General features: G+C 42.0%; 1 protein-coding gene across 6 annotated transcripts in view; it reads right to left on the bottom strand.

Moving 5' to 3' along the window:
- Positions 1 to 508: 508 nt before the first annotated feature.
- The window catches only part of LOC148024742 (uncharacterized), a 267,919-nt gene continuing 257,678 nt past the window's right edge, over positions 509 to 10,749 (bottom strand). For all 6 annotated transcript variants that reach the window (XM_087694403.1, XM_087694401.1, XM_087694400.1 and 3 more), the window contains one exon: positions 509 to 841. In XM_087694403.1, coding sequence (XP_087550529.1) covers positions 697 to 841 — 145 coding nt within the window. In that variant the 3' untranslated portion in view covers positions 509 to 696. The remainder of the gene's footprint in view (positions 842 to 10,749) is intronic.

The raw sequence follows: 10,749 nt of genomic DNA, 5'->3' as shown, positions 1-10,749 counted from the left end.
GTTAATTATTAAAGGGTAACTTTAGAGCTAATATCATCCCAAATTCAATGTTGGACTGATATGTATCTTCCACATATTCTATCTGTTTTGGTATGGTGTCACGTGATTAAGAAATCATGACTTACAGTTAGCAGGAAAATCGATTTGTTTAAGAAAACACATGAAACAATTGGCATAGCTTCTTTCAGAGCACATACAAAACATCCTCATTGCTTTTCACAGTGTCACTCAGCAAATGCTAACAGAATAGATGCAAGCCATCAAGTTTCATGGTTTACATGAACTTCATATACAGGCAATGCTCTTCCTCGCTAACAAGTGCTTTGTGGTTCATAGATGATAGCAAGATCGGTAGCCTTCCTGTAACGAGCATGTTTGCACACTACAACCTTGCAACAAATTCAGTGAAAAGTTGAAAGGAGTATTAAAAAAAGTGATGAAAAGAGAGAGGTAGTTACTTGGGAGTGAAGTCCTTGGGGTTTTATCCTGAAGAGAGGAACAAAAGGTGTAGAACTTCTGTTTCTCAAGAGTATTCTTTTATTTAGTTCTCGTGTGTACATGACAAAAACTTATACATCAATATTGGAAAAAAGTGTGTATACATGTGATGAGAATTTAGAACCTTGGTTTTAAAAATTATAATTATTTTCTAATAGGATTGAGTACGACATTATACAAAAGAAAAAAAGTACAAAGTTAGGCCTTTATATGGGTGCCAAATACACTCAAATAGCAGTGGGCAGAATGTAGAGAAGGTGGCTCATAAGTTCTTAAGTAACAATATTTTGTCCTTACCTTGTGGGAATACACATTTGCTGCAACAGAATAGGACCTGGATATTCTGCACAAGTTCATACAGCACAGTAAAATTAGTTGCTTTTACGAAATTAAATTACTAGTTATTATGCTACATTGTACTCAGGCTCAACATAACACAAGCAACTCTAGGAGTTTTGATACTTGCATATACTTCTCAAGTGAGGCTAAAGATGATGCAACCTTGCGGTGGGATGCTGTCGGCAATCCATAGCAGGTGTAGCAGGTTGTTTGCTGTTCTTTTTCGGAGGCAAGGAAGTGCGCAATGGAAGAAGAAACATGAACACAGAGACAGAAATAGAGAGAGACTGCAAGAAAAGAAGAAAGAAATCTGCATTGAACAAGGAAAGAATGTTGAATATAGGAGGACTCATCAGTCCCTGCATGCAGTCCACAATGTCAGTGAGGGCACCAGATTAGGCTGATGATGACAGCAGCACCGAAGATGGAGGAAGATGACGGAGTCAGAGTGAGCACGTGCCAAGGAAGGAGGAAGATGAACGAATGATCTACCAACTGAGTGGGGATGCTATAAATGGCCAACTACTCCAAAATCTGGCCGACCTAATTTCTGGGGCCAAAATATGGCTGATCAACATTTAATGCTGGTAAAATGCTAGAAAATCTTAGAAAAATCCTGAAAAGGGTGGACAATATCCAGGTATGCAGAAATTGTCTGAGAAATGCATGCAAAATCTTGATTGGAGGAGAAAATGCACTGAAAGGCTACCTCCTTGTCAAAACAAGTGACAGATAGGTCAGACCTCTTACAGTCCTTGTGTGACTCAGATAGGCTTAGTGGGGGTTCATTTTTAATTACAAGTTAATGTGTATGTAGCATGTGTGCGCATGCACTATGAATAGGGGGGTTGATTTTAATTTACAAAATTATGTGGGTGATTGTGCTATGTGCTTGTGCAATTGCTGGGGTTCATTTTACAATTTAACAATCGAGTGGAATTTGACTTAAAAATTTACAGAGTGCATTTGTTAGTTTGATGGGTGCAATGGTTGGATTAATTTTATTTACCTTTTCTTCCCTTCTTTTAATTATGCTTCTCAAAGTTAGAATGAGTTTGGTGTATCATCTTCATTGTATTTTGCATCTTCACCATCATTTCAATTTGTATCACCTAATCAAAATCAATTTACTGCATTATCATTTCCACTAAGTTTCAAAACCCACATATCCCATCCACTTTGTCTATTGCATCGCCATTACCTTCCACACCATTCACTTTTGCATATCAAGCACTGTAAGTTTTTGCACACACCACATGAAGGGGTCCCTCCAACATAGGCACATTCTTTAGAACTTCTACACCTTTAGTTGCAGGTGGTGCTCATGCATCTTTGGGGAAGCCTCAGCCTCCATTCTACACACCTTTCAGTTACACCCAACATAGGGTTCCTATCCTTGTTTACCCAAATGTCAATTAGCTGGTATCATAGTTTGCCTCCATGGCTATACCTAGTGGACCCACTGGTCACTCTCTTGTATCCCAACGGACACGGCTTACATGCTCTAGTATCTCCATCTCCATTGACACCTTACGGGAACATTCATGTTCTAGTGTGTCCACCATTAGTACCATATAGACACTCACAACCTATTTCTATCTACCCATCTCCTATTCTTTCTTATCCCTCTCCCTCCTGCCCACCTTATCCTTCTTACACTCCTTATGTGACACCTCATGGTTCATCTTTCTCTTGAGCCAAGCATGCTTTTTTTTTTGACAAAAATTGTTTTAATAGGTCAAATTATATTACTTGGTCAAATCTGATGAAGCATGTACTTGACTCTCAGAACCCATGGGACCTTGTGCAAGGGTTGGAACCCTAGCTTGATCCTGGACTTGTTCCATATGAGGTGGTCCACTCATGGAAGGCTAGGAATGCCTCCACCATAGTCGAGTTCTCCCTAAGTTTCACTCATAGTTACAACACTTTTGACCTAGCATTTGAGCAATGGAACACTTGACTGACAGCTATGGGGCTCGGGATAGAAACTTTCATATCACACTTAATTTCTCTCAAACCCATGTGGCAAAATGTACCTTTGAAGAATAGGTATTGTCACCATTGTCAAAAGGTTGCCATTATGACGAGTGCTGATCAAAGGCCAGAGGCACATAGTCCAAATCAAAGACTCGGATCCCTAGCCCTCAGTTAGACAACCCCCACTAAGGGAGGGAGGGTGGCAGCAACTGAAGTCAAGGATGGTGGAGTGGCCACATCCACACTGCTACCGGTTAGCCACCATAGTCAACTTCATTCTCAACGCTAGAGGGCTTGTCTAACTAGTCTGTTGAGACTCACCTTGTCTCTTTACAGACATCTAACGATGTGAGTCTTGTTCATATTTGTGAGTTATCTCTCGACGACGAGGTAATCACAAAGGCCCACTCTTTGTAGCCTAGCACTTATTCTCTTGTTTGGATTGTAAATAGTGGAGCCACACATCACATGACCTCTATCCAGGACATTTTTCTCACCTGAGCCCTTGCAGTTGGACATGACCGATTCAGAAATAACTACTTGTTCAAGTCTTAGGTTCATAGTCACATCAGTTTTCCTATTGACAAGGGTACGGATCTCGCTATGTTGAACGATGTCTACCATGTCCCTCAGCTTAGGGCAAACTTGTTATCTATTCAATAACTTTGTTGGTTGGGGTGAGCAGTTTTCTTTACTGCGACCATTGTGGAGGACCTTGACTCTCAAACTGGTTTGGTGATTGCTCGTGGTGAGGCACAACCTAGTGGCCTTTACCACATGACCGGTTTCTTTCCTAGCCCACAGCTGAGGGCATGCGGAGTGATAGTGGTAGTAAGTTTATCTTCCACAAGTTCACTGAGTTTCTGTAGGAGCATGGCATCTCTCACCAGTTGATCTCTACCAAACCCTAAGCGCCTTTGGATCGAGGCTATTAACACTTCGGTGTACATCCTTAACCAGTGCCCTATCGCAACGATCTCTCATATGACTCTGTATTAGACATTCTTTGAGTCTTGGCCTATAATTTCCTACTTTAGAGTTTTCGGATGTTGTGCTTATATACACACTTTTGATGATAAGATATGAAAACTCCCTCCAAGTAGATCTCCTTATTCTTGTAGGATAGTCCTTTGAAGCAAAAGCCTATTGTATGTTCAATCCTTAGATGAACAAGATGATTGTGTAGAGAGATGTTATTTTTGATGAGAGACATTCTTGTAGTCTTCTGTATCGGACTCCGAGCCGGTTCCTCAACATACACAATTGGAGATAATGCCTTTTGAGCTGCACCTACTGCCCACTCTTGACCTTCACATAGATTCTTTAGCCCCCAAGCCTTCTCACTGAGAACCCTTACCTTGCTAATACAAACATAACATGCAAGATTCACGGATCCTTTCATCGGATTCCACTTTGGAGGGCCCTAGAAGATCTACCCAACTTGCCCCTCATGCTTTCTTTGCATCTCTCTTTACAGCATACTATATCGCACATTCCAAGCTGGAAAGTTAGCAGGAGGCTCTTTAGAACCCCCAATGGTGCGAGGCCATGGAAAAGGAGTTAGAGACTATTAAGCAAAATGAGACTTTTCATGGATCGTTCGAGTCACAAGAAAGTCATCGGGACCAAGTGGATTTTTAATACCAAGCTAAGAGTTGATGTAACTTTAGACAAGTACAAGGCTCGCCTTGTAGTCCAAGGGTTTCAACACAAGCAAGGCATCGACTATGAAGAGATCTTTGCCCCACTATGGGATTGACATTTTTCCATCTATTGGTTGGGCTAGCCGCTCACCACGGTTAGCTGATCGACCAGATGGATATAAAAGGTGCCTTTCTGAACAGTTATATGGAGAAGGTCTATGTGGAGTATCCACCGAAATTTTCTTCTATTGACAAAAAATGCAAGGTCTATCGTTTATGAAAAGTACTTTACAGGTTGAAGCAAGTGCCGCTGTCTTGATTTCAAAGGATGGAGGAGTTCCTTAGGATTCATGGATACCATTTTACCCCTTATGACCTGAACTTATATATCTGTATCACTTTAGAGGCGGTCAGCTACATTCTGCTATATGTAGATAATTTAACTCTCACTTGTTTAAATTCTGCTGCCATAGCAAAAATTAAGGCCTATCTTGGTTTCACACGGGAGATGATCGAACTCGACCAGCTGTCTTATTTTTTGGAAATGGAGATAGTGCATTCCAAGTGTAATATTTTTATGTCAAAACAGAAGTACACTCTTTAGTTGATGAAACAATGTTATATAGATTAGACACGACATGTGGCCATGCCTCTCGATCCCACAGTCCAGTTATCTAAGGATACTCTTGGTTAGCCCTTCAATGAGCATACCTATAGATTTGTTGTAGGGAAGGTTCTTTGGTTGATCCCTAGTACACCAGATTTAGAGTACTCAATTAGTTTGCTTAGTATTTCACTGCACAAGGATGTCACATTGGACTGCTTGTTTATGTGTTTTGAGATATCTGTAATGTATCTATTCTTATGGATTGACTTTTAGTCATGGTTTAGCTTAGAGGGTTATACTGATTTTGATTGGGCAGGAGATCCAGACATGCGGTGTTCCCATGGTGACTACCTCTTTTCCTTGGGCATGGCTCTCATCTCTTGGTCAAGTTGTAAGTAGAAGACAATGGCAACTTTCACAACCAAGGTTGAGTATAGGGCTCTATACGATAACACCACCGAGGCCATCTATTTGAGGAGCTTACTAGCAGCACTTCAGTTCCCTTATGCTACTTCAACTGTTATCTACTATGACAACCAAAATGCAATTGTACAGGCTAGTAACCCCATCATCATCCCACTGGTGAAGCATATTGAAATACACTTCCATTTTACCAAAGAGCAAGTTAAGCTAGGCACTATTGACCTAGAGTTTGTGCCTTCATGTGAAAATTTTACAGATATATCGGCCAAGGTAATCAATTGACTATTTCTACAATACTTACTTTCCAAGAGTGGCTTTGGTACACTCTCCCCTATTGCTTTAGATTGATGGGGAGAGAGCGACTCTCTCTAGCTTTCCCTTCCCCTTTGAGAGGAGCAACTTTTCTCTTGATGGTGACATTGTGTTGTTTACATATTGATTTTAACATTATCTATTTATTTCGTACTTTGTATCATTAACTGAATCATCATGATGACCATGATTGTAAAAGGGTATCTAGGGCAAGTGAACAATTTCCCTGTGAGGGCACTATCCAAGTGGTACCATTACATACCATTTTGCATGAACATGATCACTTGCATTGCCTCTTGCATAGCTCTAGCACATCAATATTCTATTCTTGCAAACATGCATTTGTGTGTATTTATTCTTTTTCGATCTTTGGCGTGGTTGACTTTGGATCCACCATATTTGCAATATTGCATATAGCAATCTCCCTTGCTTGCTTAGCTTGCCTAGCTTGCTTCCCCCTATCGTTTTAGTCTCTACCACATAGTCCCCACATTCCACTATTCTTCGTCATTGATACCTAGTAGTGGTAAGGATAGCCTTGTTTGTTTTGTGAAGGTCTTGGGGTTGACCATCCCTTATTGTTCTCCCTTTGAGGCATAGTTGCTCAATATGCCACAAACTCATTGAAAACCCTCAATGAAAAATCTTTTGAAAGAAAACAAAAGCCCAAAAAAAAACAACAACAATAAAACACAAGATCTACTGTGTTTTCATCCGCTTTTGCAAGACTTAATAGGCCATTGGATGGCCGACGTGCACCCTTTGTCTAATGCTCTGGTCTCTTTGTGGTGAACTTGGGCTCCCCTAGTAAGATTACCATTGACTCTAGAGTCTTGGTAGGTCACTAGGCAGCCGGCATGGACCCTTTACCCAATACCTTAGCTACTTTGGGGTGGGACGCCTTGGATGAAAGAAAAGAAAAAGGCCTTGGGTTTGTTTGTAATCCCTTTCTGGTTTCAATTTTGGGCCATAGAGGGGACGTCGAGCTAAGAAATGCATTATCTTTATTTAAACAGTCCTGAAAGTCAAATTAGTTAATGAATTTAAACCTTTCATTAAGAAGAAGCACGGTCCTAGAGAGTTTCTATGTCCCACATGCAAACCCTAATTTGGGAGGTCCCAATCTTTCTATATATAGACAGGCTGCCCTCCCATTAAGCCCACTCTCATTTTTGCAGTTTGCAGGGTGCTATAACTTTGCTGTTTACACCTCATTCATGGAGGATATCTCAGCCGGAGCTCTCCATCATCATCATCTGCCATCTCACACCTCTTTGCTAGCCTTCTATTGCAGCCTATTACCGATAACTGCTTTTGCCTGCTATCAGTCAGCCCCAGGAGGTTGTGTTTTCTGTCGGTGGTCACCTTCTGCGTGTGTCTGCTGCCTTGGAGGAGTTGGCTATAGCTGGCGACCTGATTGCTGGCTGCGTTTTGCACTTTTCTGCTGCTGTCTACATCAGATCAGCTGTTGCCCTTCTTCAAACCATCACAAAATCTGTGTTTTTCTGTCAGGATACTTTGTCGAGCTGCCATGTCATCATCCAAACTTGCATTTGCTGTTTTCCCTGTCTTCTACTCATCTATCTCACCGATTCAGCATTTTGCTGCTGCCAGACACCTTTGGAGGCTGCCATGTCATCATCTTAACTTGCGCTTGCTGTTTTCTTTGTCTTCTGGTCGTCAGTCTCACTGATCCAGCTGCATTTGCTGCTATGAAACACCTTTGGAGGTTGTCTCAATAAAATCACCATTTAGACTCAGTAGTTGTTACCATAAATGGATGACCTTATTGATAGGCTTTTCCGTGCAAAGTATTGCGCAAAGGGTTTGTGGAATCATTAGATATGGATAACTCTAGGGGATGTGGTGAACATTGTGTTCATACACGATACTGGCATTACTAAATTTTTCATCCATATACCTTGACAAGTGAGTAGCAATGTTCTTGGATGACATACTTGAGTAGCACTGTTCTTGGATGACATACTAATTTTCCATAAGTCATTTAAGGGGCATTCACAAGAACATCTTTTCTTGCATATTTTGAGTCGAGAGATGTATGTAGAGCAATCCAATTGCAAATTTCTCACATGGGGTTGATACATCTTCAACATATCATCTCAATGGATGGTGTCTAGAATGGCCTTGAAAAGGTACATGTAGTGCTAGCTTTTTTGTCGAACTTGTATAAACACAAACCTATTTGCACCTATCAGTTATGAACTTGGTATTGTTATGAAAGATAGCTTGCCTATCCTATGAACTATATGGCAAGTGAAATCCTTCTTGGATTTTAGGGGCTTCTTTCAGAAATTCATGAAGGATTTCTCCCAATCGACGCGGTTGTATTTCACAATAGATTGCAAAAGCACCACAGATTGCACCACGGATAGATGTGATGCAGCCCACAGAGGTAGTGATACTAGCAGTGACTTAGGAGATATAGCATGCTGTAGACGCACCACCGTCTCCTAGACTTTCACCTCACCAAGTGGCAACTTTCGGAGTTGATCCCGTCTCAGGTACCTGACACCTAGAAGGTGAGGAGGGTGAGGAGAGATTGAGTGAGGAGATAGAGGACTTGGATGCATCCTCAGAGGACTTCCCACCACTCCACCCTGCAACAAAGATAGTAGAGAGGACAAATGAGAGAGTTAATGCAAGGAGATAGTAGAGATAGGCATGGGCGGTAGAGCCATGCTAGTCTGAGACGTACTCCATAAGGATACTCTCATGGAATGTACAAGGCTTTGGGGGACGACACTTTCACAAGAATTATACAAAGCATTAGTAGGAGTAGCAATTGATTTTCTCATGTTGCAAGAGCACCATCTCTCGGCAAAGAGGATATCCTGTTGTTGTGGAAAGCTATTGCCAGGCCACAATCACATTGATTGGGCAATAGTTGTGGAAGGTGAAGAGATACATGGCTGGAGTTTGCATGTGTTGGGGAGCAGTGGACCTAGTCTATATAGGACTGGGGTATTGTGATTCTAGGGAGAGCTATGTGGGTCTCAGTGAGAGTGGAGGAGTCATTTATTGGCCTGTTGGTCATTTATGCCCCAAATGGCCAATGAGATAGGAGACAATTTTGGAATACCCTTAGTCAATCACAACCGTAGGTGGAACATTGGATAGTAGGGGTGACTTTAATATGGTGGAGGCTCTTGAGGATAGGAGAAAAAGATACACAAAAGCTATTAGAGGAGGAAAGCAAGCTGCCTGGGAGGAGTTACTATTTCAGATTAGAGGCTAAGACCCATCGTTCACAGTAGAGTTTGGCAGGTCCACAAACTCCCTCCAGTTCTCTAGGAGAGACATGGCCATGGGAGCCAGTACTTTCTCTAGGATTGCTTGATTTTTATGTGGAGGATTGGGCCTATGAGAGGGGTGGTCTAATGGGCATCATACCTAGCATGACCCTCTCGGACCATTGACCTATTCAGCTACTTCTCCTTGAGAGAGCCACAGGATTCCACTCTAGTGTTATGATTCTAGAGCAGTTGTTCTATGAGGATGGTCTTAGAGACTCAGTCACATAGACATGGAGATCTAAAACCTTCTCAATTGGACAAGCAGCTAGCGACTTGGATGAGAGCCTATAGGAGATCTACCAGAGCATCATTGGCTGCCTTACAGAGGGGAGAGGAGAGACGGCTAGGGTGCAGATGGATAGGTGAGAGGATGAACATCACTAGAGCAAAGATCAATGCTATGAAGGAAGCCCGATCATAAGTCCTTTTTGAGCTATTGGAATCTCATCAATGCAGGTCTCATCTCAACTTTCCAAGAGATCATGGCATTAGGGGTCATGCTAGAGAGACATTCCAAGGGATTGATACATCTTGTTTCCAAAGGAAGTGGAGACAAATTGGAGATCACACAATGGAGACTGATTACTTTGTTTGGAACTACCTATAAGATCCTTGCAGAGGTGATCAATCTCAAATTAGCCCCATTGATGCCATATATCATCCACCCCACATAGATAGGTTTTGTCCAGGAGTGTAGCATCTTGGATAACATCTTCACTTTCTAGGAGTCCACAGCTTTGGCTCAATCTAGGAACCAAGGCTTTATCGTGCTACTTCTTGACTTTGAGAAGGTATACGACCACGTTGAATTGGAGTTCCTAGAGGATACGGTGCTGAGGATGGGATTTCTAGAGTAGTGGGCCAAGGGAATAGCAACTCTTTACTCAGCTCATAGCCAGGTGTTGACCGGTGGGGCGTGGGGAGATAGATTCAACATTTAGAGATTAGTTAGACGGGGCTGCCCACTAGCCCCCTTCTTGTTCTTATTTGTAGCAGAGGCAATGAACATCTTCTTGAGAGAGAGATCCACAGGTATCAAAGGCATTAGTTTATACATCCTTGAGTTTGAGAAACTTTTGGATGTGGAGTTTGTGGATGACACAGTAATCTATCTAGATAATGATGAGGGTAACTTTGGGGCCTTTGTATCGGCCATGGAGATAGTTTGTAGAATAGGACGTGCCTTAATTAATTGGCACAAATCCTATGGATTTTGGGTATGTGGTACTAGGCAGCCAGTGTGGCGACTGCACAAGGATTTCACATGGGTCCCCTGCGGGACCGTAGTGAGATACTTGGATGCCATGTGGGGATTGACAATATCTCAAAACAAACTAACACCTCTTCTCTTGAGCATAAGATAGAAGCTTCTTTATTGGAGCTTAGCAAGACTCACTAGCAAGGAGAGTAGTGGTCACCAAGCAAGTCCTTGTGACTATGTAATACATCACTTCATGTTGGGTATTCTCCATGTCATGCATAGGCCAGATGAAGCACCTTATCAGGAACTTCATTTGGTCCGAAGGAGACGGGAGCCCCAACTAGGACAAAGGTTGCTTGGGATGTCATTATATAACCTAGATTCAAGGAAGGGTTGGGGATCATAGACCCAAATAACTAGAGCAAAGCCTTG

Source organism: Lygodium microphyllum, chromosome 15 (assembly GCF_053477565.2).
Source record: "Lygodium microphyllum isolate KBCC chromosome 15, Lygodium_microphyllum_v1.1.10, whole genome shotgun sequence".
NCBI classification, from domain to species: Eukaryota; Viridiplantae; Streptophyta; class Polypodiopsida; order Schizaeales; family Lygodiaceae; genus Lygodium; species Lygodium microphyllum.
This window is presented reverse-complemented; position numbering and strand designations above follow the sequence as displayed.